At 36.0% G+C, this 19,041-nt stretch overlaps 2 protein-coding genes across 6 annotated transcripts; one reads left to right on the top strand and one right to left on the bottom strand.

Moving 5' to 3' along the window:
• The first annotated feature begins 211 nt into the window (after positions 1-211).
• On the top strand, positions 212-1,846 carry LOC107793755 (zeatin O-glucosyltransferase-like). Its single transcript, XM_016616180.2, has one exon. It carries the CDS (start codon positions 427-429, stop codon positions 1,843-1,845), a length of 1,419 nt encoding a protein of 472 aa, XP_016471666.1. The 5' UTR covers positions 212-426; the 3' UTR covers position 1,846.
• Positions 862-15,300, bottom strand: LOC107811974 (glycine-rich RNA-binding protein 4, mitochondrial). Of its 5 annotated transcripts, none has more exons than XR_012700416.1 (6): positions 15,082-15,300; positions 12,434-12,502; positions 12,249-12,355; positions 12,096-12,173; positions 11,646-11,797; positions 862-1,000 (listed from the first exon to the last, which is right to left on the bottom strand). XR_012700416.1 is itself a non-coding variant. In XM_016636973.2 (5 exons), exons 1-4 carry the CDS (start codon positions 15,173-15,175, stop codon positions 12,126-12,128), a joined length of 318 nt encoding a protein of 105 aa, XP_016492459.1. In that variant the 5' UTR covers positions 15,176-15,300; the 3' UTR covers positions 11,416-11,797; positions 12,096-12,125. The 5 variants fall into 5 exon arrangements, 2 of the variants coding, with proteins under 2 accessions (XP_016492459.1, XP_016492458.1); XR_012700414.1 differs by having other exon boundaries at positions 12,096-12,159; XR_012700415.1 differs by lacking the exon at positions 862-1,000 and adding an exon at positions 9,566-11,260 and having other exon boundaries at positions 12,096-12,159.
• Between the last annotated feature and the right edge of the window lie 3,741 nt (positions 15,301-19,041).

The raw sequence follows: 19,041 nt of genomic DNA, 5'->3' as shown, positions 1-19,041 counted from the left end.
CACAAAAAAATGGAATGACCTGTGACAAGCTGCTAGCAAAACATAGGCCCTGCTAACACCAAAAGACTGTTAAAGTTAAACTTATTAATTTAATATAAATATCAGGTACGAATAAGTATTTTCCTAACTACAGCCGTCGACTAGTCTTCAAATTGCTAGCAAAACATAGGCCCTAATAACACCAAAGTTCCTATATTAAGTGCTATATATTGTCACTTTATTTTGAGACGGTTAAAATTAAACTTATTAATTTAATATAAACATCAGGTACGAGTAAGTATTTTCATAACTACAGTCGTCGACTAGTCTTCAAATTGCTAGCAAAACATAGGCCCTAAAAACACCAAAATTCCTATCTCTCTGTGTATATATATGTAAAGCACATATCTAATTTTGAAATAAAACATTCATAGATTAGCTTTTTCAATGGCCTCCAATCTCCATTTCCAAAACCATGGCCAAAAAAATCATGATATTGTAGTAGTTGTTGTCCCTTTTCCAGCACAAGGACATCTCAATCAACTTCTTCAACTATGTAAACTCATTGCTTCCTATAATGTAAAAGTCCATTATGTTACAACCAAGACACACACTCATCAAGCTAAATTAAGAGTTCATGACCCTTTTTCTTTTGTCAATATTCATTTTCATGAATTCTCAACACCATTTTTCGTATCTCCCCCTCCTAATCCGAACGTTTCCATCAAATTTCCTTGCCATCTTCAACCATCATTCGAGGCAACTTCTCATCTACGAAAGCCTGTGGCCAAACTTCTTCGTGTCCTCTCGTCGAAAAGCCAGAGAGCAATCATCATTCATGACTCCCTAATGGGGTCAGTGGTTCAAGATTTTGTGTACTTACCAAATGCAGAAGCCTATGCTTTTCACAGTGTGTCAGCTTTCACATTGTTCTTGTTCATATGGGAGAATATGGGCAGGCCTTTTAACATTGATGCAAATATGCTAAAAGATGTTCCTTCACTTGAAGATTGTTTTAGTCCTGAATTTGAGAAATTCATTAGAAATGAATATGATTACTTGAAGTTCAATTCAGGGAAGATTTACAACACATGCAAAGTTATAGAAGGTCCTTTTCTTGATTTGCTGTCCAAGGAACAGATTAGTAATAACAAAAAGCAGTGGGCACTTGGACCATTCAATCCTGTTTTAGTACAACATGGGACCAAAGGTAGTACCAAACGACATAAATGTCTAAGTTGGCTAGACAAACAAGGACAAAACTCTGTGATCTTCGTGTCTTTTGGCACGACAACTTCATTTTCGGATGAACAGATCAAGGAGATGGCAATTGGATTGGAAAAGAGCGAGCAGAAGTTCGTTTGGGTACTGAGAGATGCCGATAAAGGGAATGTTTTCGCTAAAGATCAATCAAGAAAGATCGATTTGCCAAAAGGGTTCGAAGAGAGAGTTAAAGAAAAGGGAGTGGTGTTAAGGGATTGGGCGCCACAGTTGGAAATATTGGCACATTCTTCTGTAGGCGGTTTTATGAGTCACTGTGGATGGAATTCGTGCATGGAGAGCATTTCCATGGGCGTGCCAATAGCAGCGTGGCCAATGCATTCGGATCAACCCCGAAATACTATATTGGTCACGAAGATTTTAAAAGTTGGCATAGTCGTTAAGGATTGGACTCGTAGGCACGAGATGGTAACATCTATCATGGTGCAGGCAGCAGTGGAAAAATTAATGGCGTCTAAAGAAGGAGAAGAAATGAGGAACAGAGCAATGGATTTGAGTGCAGCTCTTAAGAAATCAGTAGCAGAAGGTGGTATTAAGAACATGGAGTTGGATTCATTCATTTCTCACATAACAAGGCAAATTTGATCAATCCTAGATCACTTGACTCTCCCCATTTCAACGGTTTTCATTGTGCAATAAGGTCTTACTATCTAGAAGGATTTATTTAATCTATATAATGTAAAGAATTTTTATATTATTACTGTATTTTAACCTATTTTAGCATGTCATTTGCCTTATTTCCAAGTTACTACATTAACAACTGTTAGAGATAGTTATGTAAATGTTAGAGATAGCTATGTAATTGTCCCACATTGGAATAGGAGTAGTATCTCCTTTGTATAGAGTAGCTATAAATAGCACCTCTTGTATTGCATCACACACAACATCAATATATCATATTTTCTCCCGTGCCTTCTCACATGGTATCAGAGCTATCGTGAGAGATTTATCGCTGTGCATAAATTCCAGCGATTCCGGGAAGTAAAATCAGTCACCGGAACCCTTTTTTCCGGCGACTTTCAAAGTTGTTTTGCGTCTGCTTTGTCTCGGTCAGTGTTGTGCACAAAATCCAATACTACCACAAGAGTAGTCACTGTCCGGCGACCAAATCCCAGTGAAAATCTCTGACGGTACTGTAGCTGTCCAAAGAAAATTTTCCGGCGAAGTTCCAACGTTGCGTGGGCCACCTTCCAGCCATTTTTTGGCGACGACTCTTCAGGACAGATTGTTTCCCTTGCAATTCCGAGCCTACCCATCCAGGTTACACCAAATTCCGACCACTTTTTTATTTTTCCGGCGTGAATAGTGATTTCAAAAAGTTGACTTCCGGCCATTTTTTGAAAAAGTTCCTTCAGAACAGTTGGGTCTTCTGGTAATTCCGATCCTACCTCTATTGTTTTTATTTCATTCCGACCACTTTGAATATTTTCCGGCTGCAACAGTAACTTTCCAACTGCTACAGTAGTTTACTATTCTGGTTCAGTGTTCCTTACTCTATTTTCAGTGGATTACAGTTGATTATTTCTCTTATTTGGTAATAATTTACAAGATGTCTTTGGGAATTGATGTTATTGGGTCTAAAAGCATGAGTTCTGGAAACTCTAATGTTATGATTACCTCGGAACCTTTAATGGGAGGTTCAAACTACTTAGCTTGGGCTTCATCTGTCGAGTTGTGGTGTAAAGGTCAAGGTGTGCAAGATCATCTGATTAAACAGTCTAGCGAAGGAGATGAAAAGGCGATATGCGCTTTGGGCAAAAATTGATGCTTAATTATGTAGCATCTTGTGGTGTTCTATTGATTCTAAGTTGATGCCTTTGTTTCGGCCATTCCAGACATGTTATTTGGTTTGGGCAAAGGCTCGTACGTTATACACTAATGATATATCTCGCTTTTATGATGTGATATCACGGATGACAAACTTAAAGAAGCAAGAATTAGATATGTCTACTTACTTGGGTCAGGTACAGGCAGTCATGGAGGAATTTGAGACATTGATGCCAATTTCTGCTAGTGTGTCAAAACAACAAGAGCAGCGACAGAAAATGTTTCTAGTTCTTACACTCGCTGGACTTCCTCATGATCCTGATTCAGTACGAGACCAGATTTTGGCGAGTTCGACTGTCCCTACAGTTGATGAATTATTCTCTCGATTACTTCGCCTTGCTGCAGCACCAAGTCACCCAGTGATTTCATCACAGATACTTGATTCCTCTGTTCTTGCATCCCAGACAGTGGATGTTCGGGCATCTCAAGCTATGGAGAATAGACGAGGAGGCGGTCGTTTTGGGAGATCTAGACCCAAGTGTTCTTATTGTCACAAACTTGGACACACTCGCGAAATGTGTTATTCCTTAAATGGCCGTCCACCCAAAAATGCCTACGTTGCTCAGAGCGAGACTACAGGTAACCAGGGCTTTTCTGTATCTAAAGAAGAATATAATGAGCTCCTTCAGTATCGAGCAAGTAAGCAAACATCTCCACAAGTAGCCTCAGTTGCCCAGACTGACACTCTTATTGCTGGTAATTCTTTTGCTTGTGTTTCCCAGTCTAGTACTCTTGGACCATGGGCCATGGACTCAGGCGCTTCTGATCATATCTCTGGTAATAAATCACTTTTGTCGAATATTGTATATTCGCAGTCTCTTCCTACTGTTACTTTAGCCAATGGATGTCAAACTAAGGCACAAGGAGTTGGACAAGCCAACCCATTGTCTTCTATCACCCTAGATTCCGTTCTTTATGTTCCTGGTTGTCCTTTTAGTCTTGCATCTGTTAGTCGTTTGACTCGTGCCCTCAATTGTGGTATATATTTTATTGATGATTCTTTTATTATGCAGGACCGCAGTACGAGACGGACAATTGGTACAGGTCGTGAATCAGAAGGTCTTTACTACCTTAACTCGCTCAGTCCTTCCACAACATGTCTAGTTACAGATCCTCCAGATCTAATCCACAGACGTTTAGGACATCCGAGTTTATCCAAACTTCAAAAGATGGTGCCTAGTTTATCCAGTTTGTCTAGATTAGATTGTGAGTCGTGTCAGCTTGGGAAACATACCCGAGCTTCCTTTACGCGTAGTGTTGAGAGTCATGCAGAGTCTGTTTTCTCCTTGGTTCATTCTGATATATGGGGTCCTAGTAGAGTCAGTTCAACCTTGGGATTTCGTTATTTTGTTAGCTTTATTGATGATTACTCAAGATGTACTTGGCTTTTCTTAATGAAAGATCGTTCTGATTATTCTCTATATTACAGAGTTTTTGTGCTGAAATCAAAAACCAATTTAATGTCTCTATCCGCATTTTTTGCAGTGATAATGCCTTAGAATATGTATCTTCTCAGTTTCAGCAATTTATGTCTTTCTCATGGAATTATTCATCAGACATCTTGTCCTTATACCCCTCAGCAAAATGGGGTTGCAGAAAGAAAGAATAGGCACCTTATTGAGACTGCTCGCACACTTCTAATTGAGTCTCGTGTTCCGCTGCGTTTTTGGGGCGATGCAGTTCTCACAGCTTGTTATTTGATTAATAGGATGTCTTCATCTCCCATCAAGGGTCAGATTCCACATTCAATATTGTTTCCCCAGTCAGCCTTATACCCTCTTCCACCTCGGGTTTTTGGGAGCACATGTTTTGTTCATAACTTAGCCCCGGGGAAAGATAAGTTAGCTCCTCGTGCTCTCAAGTGTGTTTTCCTTGGTTATTCTCGTGTTCAGAAGGGATATCGTTGTTATTCACCTGATCTTCATAGGTACCTTATGTCAGCTGACGTCACATTTTTCGCGTCTAAACCTTTCTTCACAACTGATGTCACTTCTGCTGACCACCATGACATATCTGAGGTCTTACCTATACCAACTTTTGAGGAGTTTAGTAATCCTCCTCCACCTTCAACCACAGAGGTTTCACCCATACCAACTTTTGAGGAGTCCAGTGTTATCCCTCCTAGTTCCCCAGCCACAGGAACACCACTCTTGACTTATCATCGTCGTTTGCGCCCTACATCAGGCCCATCTGGTTCTCGTCCTGCACCTGACACGGCTCCTACTGCGGATCCTGCTCCTAGTACACCGATTGCACTTCGAAAAGGTATACGGACCACACTAAACCCTAATCCTCATTATGTTGGTTTGAGTTATCATCGTCTGTCATCTCCCCATTATGCTTTTATATCTTCATTGTCCTCGGTTTCCATCACTAAGTCTACAGGTGAAGCATTGTCTCATCCAGGATGGCGACAGGCTATGAGTGACGAGATGTCTGCTTTACATACAAGTGGTACATGGGAGCTTGTTCCTCTTCCTTCAGGTAAATCTACCGTTGGTTGTCGTTGGGTTTATGCAGTCAAAGTTGGTCCCGATGGCCAGATTGATCGACTTAAGGCACGTCTTATTGCCAAAGGATACACTCAAATATTTGGGCTAGATTACAGTGATACCTTCTATCCAATGGCTAAAGTGGCATCAGTTCGCCTTTTTCTATCCATGGCTGCAGTTCGTCATTGGCCCCTCTATCAGTTGGACATTAAGAATGCCTTTCTTCATGGTGATCTTGAGGATGAGGTTTATATGGAGCAACCACCTGGTTTTATTGCTCAGGGGAAGTCTCGTGGCCTTGTATATCGCTTGTGTCGGTCACTTTATGGTCTAAAGCAGTCTCCTCGAGCCCGGTTTGGTAAGTTCAGCACGGTTATCCAGGAGTTTGGCATGACTCGTAGTGAAGCTGATCACTCTGTGTTTTATTGCCACTTTGCTTCAAGTCTATGTATTTATCTGGTAGTCTATGTTGATGATATTGTTATTACGGGCAATGATCAGGATGGTATTACTAATCTGAAGCAACATCTCTTCCAGCACTTTCAAACTAAGGATCTAGGCAAATTGAAGTACTTTCTAGGTATTGAGGTTGCTCAATCTAGCTCAGGTATTGTTATTTCTCAAAGGAAATATGTGTTAGACATTCTTGAGGAAACAGGGATGACAGGTTGCAGACCTGTTGACACGCCGATGGATCCGAATTCTAAACTTCTGCCTGGACATGGGGAGCCGCTTAGCGATCCTGCAAGCTATAGGCGGCTGGTTGGTAAATTAAATTATCTCACAGTGACTAGGCCCGACATTTCTTATCCTGTGAGTGTTGTAAGTCAGTTTATGAATTCTCCCTGTGATAGTCATTGGGATGCAGTTGTCCGCATTATCCGGTATATAAAATCGGCTCCAGGTAAAGGATTACTGTTTGAGGATCGAGGTCATGAGCAGATCGTTGGGTACTCGGATGCTGATTGGGCAGGATCACCTTCTGATAGACGTTCTACGTCTGGATATTGTGTTTTAGTAGGAGGAAATTTGGTGTCCTGGAAAAGTAAGAAACAGAATGTAGTTGCTCGGTCTAGTGCAGAAGCACAATACCGAGCAATGGCTATGGCAACATGTGAACTAGTCTTGACCAAACAATTGCTCAAGGAGTTGAAATTTGGTGAAATCAGTCAGATGGAACTTGTGTGCGATAATCAAGCTGCACTTCATATTGCATCAAATCCGGTATTTCATGAGAGAACTAAACACATTGAGATTGATTGTCACTTCGTCCGAGAAAAGATACTCTCAGGAGATATTACTACGAAGTTTGTGAGATCGAATGATCAACTTGCAGATATTTTCACCAAGTCCCTCACTAGTCCTCGCATTGATTATATATGTAACAAGCTCGGTACATATGATTTATATGCTCCGGCTTGAGGGGGAGTGTTAGAGATAGCTATGTAAATGTTAGAGATAGCTATGTAATTGTCCCACGTTGGAATAGGAGTAGTATCCCCTTTGTATAGAGTAGCTATAAATAGCACCTCTTGTATTGCATCACACACAATATCAATATATCATATTTTCTCCCGTGCCTTCTCACAACAACAACTATGCCTCAATACCCAAGCTAGTTGAGGTCGACTGTATGAATCTTCATTATCATAAATACTTCATTAGGTCCATAATATTTCAATACTTCGTATTTAAGGATTTATCTAACACTAGAGATTCTCCAACATACTCTAGTGATTATATCTCTAACATATTAAGAGCATGTTTGGATTAGCTGATAAGCTTGAAGTATTGAAAAGTTTTTTTTGCCAAAACTGATTTTTAAAATAAGCATTCACGTGTTTGGATAGAAGTGTTGAAACTGATAATAAACAGTTGATGTGTTTGATAAAAAAGTGTTGATAAGCTATTTTTTTGTTAAAATGATTGAAATACCCTAGAATTTTTTTAAAAGATTATAAATTAAAAAATTTCTTTGTAAAGAAAATAATTAACAACGAATATGGAATGAAGAGAAAGTCAAGAAATTTATTTTGAGAAAAGTATTTTGTAAATTAGAAAATATTACCGTACCAAGGATAAACCAGTAAAAGTAATTGGTCAAATTAAAAGTGCTTATAAGCTAAAAAGTCATAAGTTAGGGGTGACCAGCTTATGACTTATGACTCATTTTAGCTTATAAGTACTTGGCTTATAAGCACTTTGGATGTTTACCAAACGCGTAGATAAGTCAAAAGGTATTTATAAGTCAGTTTGACCAACTAATAAGCTTAGCCAAACACCCTCTAAGAGTCTTCAAATGAGCACTCATTTCTAGTTGGGATCACCTATACAGATCTTCAACTTCTTATTTAGTATATATACGTACATGCAGTTATCTTTTATGTGAAACTAAACTCGTCTAAAATCAATGGTCAAGATCTAATTTGTGTTCAAACTCAGATAAGTGACATAATGGTCCTACAGCCAAGTATCTGAAATAAGAAGTTGGAAAAAGAAGTTAAAAGAAGTTCCAAATGGAAAAAACAAAAAAGGAAGCAGCAGAGGAGCAACTTGTAGAACAGTTCTTAGAAAATGTTATAGACTATATTGTGTGTGAAAGATTCTTTTCTTGTCTCAAGCTCCTCTTATCAGATAAAATGATCAGATAAAATGAAAATGATTCATTTTATCTGTCTTAGGACAAGGACATCCTCAACTTGATTCTCCACTTGTCCCATGTTGTCTCCCCCTACAACATCCCATTCAGATAAGTAAGCACAACAACCAGGCTACAGACATCGTGGCCTTCCCTAACATCGTTTGTCGAACATTGACCACAAAGACTAATCATGGTTCTTGATTTTTCTTTTTCTATGATTTTTTATTGATGGTATCGTCTTCTTGAACCGAGGGTCTATCGGAAACAGCCTCTTTATCCCCTCGGGGTAGAGGTAAGGTCTGCACACACACTACCCTCCCCAGACCCCACTTGTGAGATTACTAGGTGGTTGCTGTTGTTGTTGTTTGGTAACCAAAAAACTCGAGTTATCAGGCTAAATCCCAGTTCTTCTCATAAGTCAAAACTCGGGGAGTATGACCCCGCCCCTTTGCCTGCTGACTTAAATACCAGGTTTTGTCAGCTGCAGAGTTTGAACTCGTAACATGCGGTTAACTCACACTTCAAGTGTTGCGCCCTCATCACTGAACCAAAGCCCTGGCGATGTCATAATCCAGGAGGTAAATTCATTACCCAATTTGGATTCTTATGCACTTTTAGTATCATTTCAGCAATTATTGCAACAATTCTAGTTGGCTAGTTGCAAGTGAAACATCTGCATCAATGCAGCTTCCTCATAGGACAAGTTGCACATGTATTATACATATGCTTCGATAGAATTTCAATATCCAGAAAAGTAACGTTAAACATAAATTTGTCCCAATCACCTCTCAAACCAAGATATTAATACTATTCATCAAAGAAAACATCACATAAACAGGAGACTCTGTGCTAATTGTACAAGTATGTAAACTAGCTTGTATGAGGTTTTCCTCAATTGATCAAAATTGTTTTGATATAGTATTTTAAGAAATCGAATACTAAATTGAAACTTTTCAAAATCATATCGAACTGAAGAGTGATGTTTATTTGTCAGTTGATCATTGCACTCCTCATTTGGGCCAGGCATAAATATGAGTATTTTTTTATTTTTTTTTAAGAAATCTAATATTAAATATGATCATTGCACTCCTCATTTGTAAGTACTCAATTCAAATATTGTAAGTAATTAACTGACTACATTGCGAATATTATTTTTTATTATTTGAATTTTTTAAATAAAATATTAAAATACTATATTTTACTTTTTGTCCAGGTTTTTTTTTACCTTTTCTCCCACTTCCCCTTTTCCACTTTTACAACTTATAAAAGAAAAGAGTAATCTTTTTTATCTCTTCTGCTTTTTTTTTTTTTTTTTGGGGGGGGGGGGGGGGGGGTTGTTACTGAGTTTTAAGTTTGAAGTAATCTTCCCTATGGTCCATCAATCGTCCACCAGAATTTGGAGGCAATTGTTGTCGGGTTCTGAGTCAACTCTTACCTCCTTTATTTAGATATCTCTCTGGTTTCTTGTTTATGACTTCGCTTATATTTTTGTCTACATTGCTTGGATCCTCCAAAAATGAAGCTGGATATATGTCAAGTCCTTCAAAAGTTGTGCACTTTCGGAGTATCCGACACGGGTGCGGCTGCATTTTTTGAGGATCCGAGCAACATACTTTTTTAGTACACAGAGACAACAGAACCAATTATCTAACTTCTCTAATACATTTATGTCATGCTTTAAACCTTATTATATTCTTGGAAAAGAGTATTTTAGTCTTGAGAAAATACTTCCTTAGTTGTATTTTATCACAATACAAGATTTGGCAAAGTAAAGATCTGAGGCTCCAAACAAGTTCTCATTTCTCAAAATCTCTTTCAGGTAATTGAAGTTTAGCTAATTATACTGATTGTATGATAGCTAATCTCAAGTTTCTTTTAGATACTACGTGCCCGTTTGGACATAAAATTTGATGGAAGATTTTTCCAAAAAAAAAAATTCACTTTTTCTCGAAATCAGGGTTTGTTCACAAAATTTTCAACTTTCACTTGAATATGCATTTTGGAAATTCTCGAAAATTTGAAAAACTGCAAAAAACTGTTTTTCAAATTTTTCACTCAAATCACTCACAAAATTTTAAAAACAACCCGAACTGAAATTTATGTCCAAACACAACTCTAAATTTCAAATACCATTTTCACTTGAAATTTTTTTTCACCATTTTTTTGAATTTTACAATTCTTATGTCCAAACGCCTACTACGTCGTTGTTGTTTTCTTAGGTTCTTGTAAAGCTGTAAATGTTCAATAATCCATCTCCCTTCTTCTTCTTTCCAATCCTTTCTCTACACCCATTGAGTTTGTTTTATCTGTTCTTCTTTTTTCTTTTTCTTTCATTTCCAGAAGAATAGGGGCAAGGATTGTGAGGATTCTTCATATATTGGCTACTTTTATGCTAGCTGGACTGAGCCATAGTTGTTGTACTAAAACAGACTCGGTGTAAAATGTATGTACAAGTTTTTATGATAGCATGTATCATCCACCGTTATCTATCAAGTTTGTCACCTATCTTTGCACAAAAAGATACAAGTGAAAGATTTGATTGTTTCAGAGTTTGTAGGCTACAAAGCTAAAAAAGAGCAGCCCAATGCACTAAGCTCCTGCTATGCGCAGGGTCCCGGAAAAGGCCGGAGTACAAGTATCTATTATACACAGCCTTACCCTGCATTTCTGCAAGAGGTTGTTTCCAAGCCTCAAACCCGTGACCTCCTAGGCTACAAAGCTAGTAGGTAGAAATTTATGACTCTAGCAATGAAGCATGCCAATATGTTTACTATACTAAAGGCCATGGAATAAATAGCTTGATGCTTCTGTATTCATCATGTGTAACTGTATGCAAAGTCTCCTGTTTCCTCAGCTCACTTCATAGTATATCTTCGTTAGGCGAAAGGAATTAGTTTCTCCTAATTTCATCAACGAGTATTATTTTTGCTCAAATTTTGTGAAAGATCTTCCTTTTCATGTTTGGTTTGGCCGATCATGGGTTGGAAGATATGGTAGTATTACAAACCGAAATAGTTCCGTTGTAGTATTTGATAAAACTCTGAGAAAGAAAATTTGCAAAATAATACAAAATGTTAGCCAGGGACAAGGGGTCAAATTTCAAAGAATTTGTCTTTTTAAAACAATGTGCAGATACAGAAGGTAACATTCAACTTTAATATGATCTGGACTTCTCCAAATCCAATCAAAGTGATGCAAATGAAATAATTCTTTTGATTCCCTTCAGAGCTTTGAGCAAGTTGAATGGCCCTATACATTATTGATAGTAAAGCGTATCACCCTAAACAATTTCAAGCTAACACAATCATAGTTCCCTTGTAATAGCTGTAAAATTAATTCCTTAACAATCCTTAGTCCTACACAAAACATGAATATGCATGCTACAAGGGAAAAAGAAAATGGATCAATTAAAGTTTGATTTGAACCTGACACGCGATGCAAAATCATGGCATAGGACCTTTTCGGTGGATGTTTCTCCCTTGACCAAACTCAAGAATCAAGATTAATCTTGAAGAATCTTCAACAAGTATCTACAGTACCAACTTTCATGGATGAAATCGCTAGTTCTCGCACACACCTACGTCATAAAATGGAACCTTACTTATTTTCAAGTCATTTAAGAATTCTTAGGGTGGTTGTACTTGGTTTAAACAGAGGATTAATGAACATACTTGAAAGTATTAAATATTGCAATGAAGACATATGCAAGTGTACATCAAGACCACGATATCATGATATGGAAATTTTTCAGTAAATTCTCAGGAAGAACACAATCAGCAGAACGTTCAGTAACTTCTTTTAATTAAAAGATCTATGCTTGTGTAAGAATAAGCCACAAACAAATATGACAAAAAGTGGAGAATCTAGAAACGTACGAGGAAAGATGAAATTTGGAACCCTCAATGTCATTCCTTGTGGGCATAACTGATACGAATATTTCTGCCATCCAATAACTGAGAAGCATAACAAACAAAACTGTAACAGCAAATATAAGAATAGAAGTAGAACTTATGCTATTCTGCATTTACCTGACCGTCCATTTCCTTCAAAGCCTTGCTAGCTGCAGTTTCAGAAGTGAACTTTACGAACCCGTATCCTTTGGATTTTCCACTTTTATGATCACATATTACTTTCACTGAAAGTGGATAAGCTTATACCTCCATATAAAAGCAAGTCACAATAACAAAGAGAACTATTGGCATCCGTACATTACCTTCAATTATCTCACCATGTTGCTCAAAAGCCTGTTTGAGAACAGGTTCATTGGTATCATAACAAAGCCCTGAAAGAAATCAGATGTCATAAAAAACGGGTTATTGACTCAAACTGACTCATTTTGACCAAAGATATCATATTAACATTGATCCAAGAAAATTTCTCCTTGACATTGTCATTCTGTTTTTAGATATGACAATAAGGTGTTCATCTGGATTTGATCATAAATGTAAGCAAAAAAAAATTGGTCTTTGGGTTCCTTATATACTGTCAAACACTTCGGAATGCACATACTATCTCAATTCATAGAAGTGAACAACGGCAAGACCATCATCCAACAGCATAAACTTTGATGGGAAATAACCATGTGCAAACATGTGACAGTTAATCCATCATTAGCGCTTAATCTTGGTTATGCTTTTGCTCACTTAGCAATATAAAATGCAATTGTCATCCAAGGAGCACTCTCTGTCATGTCATTGGCTGACCCCCTCCCACCCCCACCCATTTTTCCCCCTTCGAAGCAAATCATGTCTTTCATATTTAGTGACCAGAGAAAGAACCTAACTTTAACACGATCCAGGATTTTAGTTCATTAAAGGTAGTACACCATTGGATATATATGGTAGGCGCACGCCACAAGTTTGAAACTAGTTGTTTAACCAAGTCTGGTATTTAAGAGGAGAAAGGTAGATGGCCGGACTCATTGTATCCGAACCTCAAAATTGAAACAGCGGATTTCATGATCATTAAACAAAAACCCAACTTTAAAAACCATTAAGAGAATTTGCATATTGCTGCAGAAATTAGAACACTCTGGATAATATTAGTGCAACCTTCTCTACAAACAAGAGACAAGAAACTGCCAGTCTTTTATTTCACTCACATAAAACTTTGTAAGAGTGAAAATCTTTAACATGAAAAGATCAGTGATTTTTCAAGAAAGAAATTATTACATCAACATTCAGGAAGAAATCAACTAAGCACAGCGAGACACGAGAAGCAATATTTATCTTCGCATGTATTTGGTAGTCAAAAAAGGGACTCTTCTAAGAACAAATCCTTTAGAAAATGACAGGACAATCTCTGCACTGACGACATACAATAGCAGGGAACTTCAAATCCTACAACATTTATGCCTCAGTCCCAAACAAGTTGGGGTCCGATATATGAATCCTTACTAACCATGTTACTCTATTTAAACTCAAATCCTACTTTAACAAGAAAGGGAGCTAATTATTGATATCAACTTTCATTTTTCATACGCCATTCCTATCCCATTAGAAATATTGCAGCATTAAAGCTCGCCCAACTGTTCAAAAAACATTCTTTTGGAAATGTCAAGATGCAAACATGACCTTCGTGAGCTTCGCATAACTACTCCCAAGTCCTAATAAAGGAGAAAGGCTGCAATCAGTTGTTGTGGCGGATCCAAGAATTTATACAAGAGGATTCAAAAAAAGTAGATTGTTACATTTGAGATTTGAACTTGTACTCTAAAGCAATTTTTGAACCCCTTTGGGAGTCTACTAGTATTTTTCCTTATCTCAAGAGGATTCAGCGGTTTACATAACCCATTTTATTTTTTTCCTAATACATATTCGTAATAACAGTCATAATTGTATAAAGAACCTCTAGTTTTACAGAATCCATAATTTGCATCAAAAGACGACATATTTAACACTATCGGAAAGAAGTAGACCAAAATAGAAGTTGAATGGATATTGAGGACTAATATCACCGACCCCAACTAGTTTAGCATTGAGGCATAGTTGATTAATATGGAAATAAGACACAAAAATTAGTATTACAGGAAAAGGTAATACATGACTCAAGTTAAATTTGAGAAATAAAAAATTAAAACTAGTGAAAATGGTCAACCAAATTGAGCAATTTTGTCATCTTTAAACTTTTGGATTAATATTACCCCGCTTCTAGGAAACAGTCCCGGTTTTTCCCTTGACCCCTAACGAAACTCCAAACTGAGGGTAATTTTATACCATAGTCAGAAATTGTTTTCGACCTTTTCTCTCGCACAATTTGGACACATTTGAGTCACACATTTCACGTTGGAGCTCCGTCAAAGGCAAATAAGAGAGTATTCAATAATAACAAGAGTGTGAATGGCCCAAAAATATAACATAAGGCAAAATTGAGCAATTTCTACCAGGGGCGGAGCTAGCCTATCAGCTACAGGTTTGGCCGAACCTAGTAGTTTTGATTCAAACCCTGTATTTGTCTTATGAAATTCATTGAAAATGTACTAATTATTACCCCTAATTTAGATGTCAGTAACTTAAAAGGATTAGAACTCCAAACTCGACAACAACAACAACAACAACAACAACCCAGTAAAATCCCACTAGCGGGGTCTGGGGAGTATAGTGTGTACGCAGACCTTACCCCTACTCCGAGAGAGTAGAGAGGCTGTTTTAAAACTCCAAACTCATAACCTTCAAATCCTGGCTCTGCCTCTGATTTCTAACAATACCAAATTTGAACCTTTTCCCTTAACACTATAACATTCCTATGGAAACGCAATGTTAATCATGATATAAGCAAAGAAACAGAATGATAGAAAGTCAGAAAATCAATTCAATACTAGATTCTAAACACAGTATTAGTAAAAATGGAAGTAAGAGAGACCTCCAATGAATAATTTGCTGCAAGAGTGGCGTGAAATGATCATTCTAGAAAGTAGGGTTTGATAATTTACAAAGAATCCATTTGAACGTAGCATTTGGAAGCTTGAAATTTTTTGCTTTGCCCTTCCAATAAAGCTGTGTTCGTTCTTGAACTGTCGAGGTTTTTAGCCTTCAGGTGTTTGTTTAGTCTTCTGTTTTTTTGGTTTTGCAGCTGATGAAGTGGGCCTTTAAAGATGCAGTGCACTAATAGCCACTTTTAAGTCTACTATTTAAAAGTAATTTTTTTTAGCTATACTTTATTAGAAATTTATTTACTAATATTCTTTATATTTTGTAATTTTTAATAAGTATTTAGATTTTTCTTACAAATTGTATAGATTTCTCTTTAAAAGTCTCTCATTTCATTATTAGTGTCTTCAATTAAGGGATTCAATTATATCCTCTTTTTTTCCATTTCCTTTTCTCTCTCCTTTTTTTTACATCAAAATTCCTTAATCTACATCCAGAATCTCCATCTTCTCTCTTCTCACCATTGGCGACAGCTTTATATTATTAAAGGAATTTTTACATTCCTATACCATATAGGAAACCTTATTACCCTCAATGTTTAAGGTTTGATATAATTACATTTAGTATACCAAATTACCAATTCTATACCATAGTGTATTTTAATGGTACAATTAATGCAGCGTATATCCCTCCTTAATTCAAGGTACCGTATATCCCACCCCTCCCACGTTTCTCTCTCCCAAACCCTCACCCACGTTTTAGTGAGGGATTTCTTTTCTTCATACCCTTTTTTTCCCTTCATATGTTTTTGGTTCAGATACCATGAGAATCTTTGACACTAGTACTTCTACATATTTAACTTGTAACATGGTCTGTTAATACTAAAATTAGAATTGTTCACTAGGCGTTCGGTTCTTTGAAATCTATGTAGCTTATCGGTTCAGAAATTGATTCCTGGGCTTCCAGAATGAGCATTGCTTTACGTTTTAGTTGTGTAGAATATCCAGAACGCAATTCTTTCGGGTTGGAGTTGAAGGATGTTTTAGTTAAATTCATTCAGATCTGCAAAATATGTTGTTCCCAGGCTTCCACTAACTGGACACTCTTCTTTTGCGTTGGATATTTTTGCACATTATATGTACAAGTTGTCACAAGCTTTAACTTAGCTCCATGTGTTATTTCAATATTTATTCTTCTTAAATCATAAAGATTCGTCCAATCTCATAAATGGCAATGTCTTTTACTGCAAAGTAACTTTTAGTATGTACTTCTGTTTCATACAAACCAATTGACTTAGTTGGCTAGTCAAGATCTGAAGAGCTCCTTGTTTCCAAATATTTTTTTAATTTAATCTATGACCACAGAACATAATTGCGTTTTTTGACATAATTGCATTTTTTGCAGAAGATTTTGTATAAGTTTTAGTCGTTTTGGATTTGTGAAAACAGAAAACAATGCATCTACAATCAGAATACAAATAATCTACAAAATATCTACAAACTGGGTACATTGAATTTTAATATCCCAATTCCCATTTTAATTGTAGCATAATTGGAATTTTCGACATAATTGCGTTTTTGAAGAAGATTTGTAGAAGTTTTAGTCGTTTTTGATTTGTGAAAACAGAAAACAAAGCATCTACAATCAGAATACAAATAATCTACAATTTATCTATAAAATATCTACAAACTGGATACATTGAATTTTAATATCCCAATTCTCATTTCAATTGTAGCATAATTGGAATTTTTGATATAATTGCGTTTTTTGCAGAAGATTTTGTAGAAGATTTAGTCGTTTTGGATTTGTGAAAACAGAAAACAATGCATCTACAATCAGAATACAAATAATCTACAATTCATCTACAAAATATCTACAAACTGGGTATATTGAATTTTAATATCCCAATTCCCATTCGATTGTAGTTTAATTGGAATTTTCGACATAATTGCATTTTTTCAAAAGATTTGTAGAAGTTTTAGCCGTTTTTATTTGTGAAAACAGAAAATAAAGCATCTACAATTAGAATACAAATAATCTATAATTTATCTACAAAATATCTACAAACTGGGTACATATTTGGAATCGACATGCTTCCCCTGAAATGTATGTTTCACATTTTTATACATATTTTTGTCCAAAATAGTACTAAATCATCCACTTTAATATAATTTTTATACAATGTTGTTCAACTTTCATACAATAGGTAAATGAATAAATAAATAAACAACAGTCTACAATTTATCTATAATTTTTCTACAATTTCTGCAATGTATTTTTCTTCTTCGAGTTTCAATCTGAAATTCAGTCAAAACCAAGTCTAATCTTCACCAAAACCCCTCAAAATTGAGATATAAACTCCAAACCATATTCCTGATTATTTTCAACAACACTCAATCCAAACAAATAATGATTTTTGAAAACCCAAATTTGAATTCAAAGCTTTCAAGCCTTTTAATGGCTGTCAGTGGTGGAATTGCTGCTCTCTTTTCATTTGCTTTGTATTACTGAAACTTGCGATTGAGAAATAGAGAGAATTTCTGGAAACAGAGTATATCGCAAAAACAGAGTATGGAAAATCTTGTTCTGCATATTGTATCAGAGTTGTCTTAGGTATTGACGTATCAAATACAACTCAAATGCAATTATGATACATTTATCATACAATCGTAATACAATTCTGAAACTTCTTCTTCCTCGAGTTTCAATCATAAATTCAACCTAAAACCAACTTTAAACTTAACTAATCTCCCTTAAAATTGAGATATAAACTCTAAAGGATATTTTCAAGCATTTTCAAGAACACCCAATCCAAAAAAATTACAAATTCGTAAAATCTGAATATCTAATTCAAACTTCAAAGCTTTTTAATGGTATATCAATGACATACCCCTCCACCTACAATTTCAGAGATAATGTTGATGGATTTGTCAATACTTGAAGCTTTTTAATAGTTGTTGGCAGAATTGGTTCAGAGAAATATATGATGCTACAATTTTGGAGAGATAATAGTTTGATTTGTATGAGGAGAGAGAGAGAGAGAGAGAGAGAGAGAGAGAGAGAGAGAGAGAGAGAGAGAGAGAGAGATGTTGGTTGATTTGTATGAAAAAAGGTGATGATTTAGGGTATTAGTGGGTTTCTTATGGTGGATAAGTACAAAGTCAGATGAAATTTTGTAATTCTTTGAAAAAGGAAGAGTATCTTAAATGTAGGGGGATTATGTGTAACTGATACCCAGTATTTAAGGTATGTTTCATTTCCTCCTTTTTATGATTTTGTATAAAATTAGTAAATATAGGTATATAAAGTAATTAATAAGGAACCTAAATAAAGGTAGTAAATAGGTTTCTATTAAAGTAGGTAAGAATCCCTATTTAAAATACAACAATAATAACAACCTAGTAAAATCTCATAAGCCGAGTCTGGAGAGGATCGTTTGGATGCAGACCTTACCCTACCCCGGAGTAGTAAAAAGATTGTTTTCGATAGATCTTTGGCTCAAGAAGAAGAAAAGAGACAATAAATCAGTAATAACAACAAAAGCTAAAAAGATAATACCAGGCATGAGAACTAGAAAATAGATGGAAGAGACTGCTTTTTAAAATATATCCATAATTTATAATGTATTTAAAGATTAATCAATTCACTCAAATTTCAGTATTAAGTATTCTGAATTTTTCTATCCAAAATACTTGAGCTACTAATTTGAAGTTCAGGATTTAGGGTTCTAAATTTTTAAGCTGCTAACTTGAAATTCAGAACATAAGATTCGAATTTCTAGACATAATTTTCGAATTTTAGGATCTGATATCCTGAAGTTTGAACTTTGAGATTTAAACTCCAAGACGTCATTTCCTGAAGATTAAGCAAATTGTCTAGTATTTAAATAAATTATAAATTGTGGATATATTTTAAATAACATTCTTAAAAGTGGCTACCTGGTGTCATTTCC

Source organism: Nicotiana tabacum, chromosome 16, assembly GCF_000715075.1.
Source record: "Nicotiana tabacum cultivar K326 chromosome 16, ASM71507v2, whole genome shotgun sequence".
Lineage (NCBI taxonomy): Eukaryota > Viridiplantae > Streptophyta > Magnoliopsida > Solanales > Solanaceae > Nicotiana > Nicotiana tabacum.
Note: the sequence above shows the minus strand (reverse complement) of the source record. Positions and strands in the feature narration are given on the sequence as shown.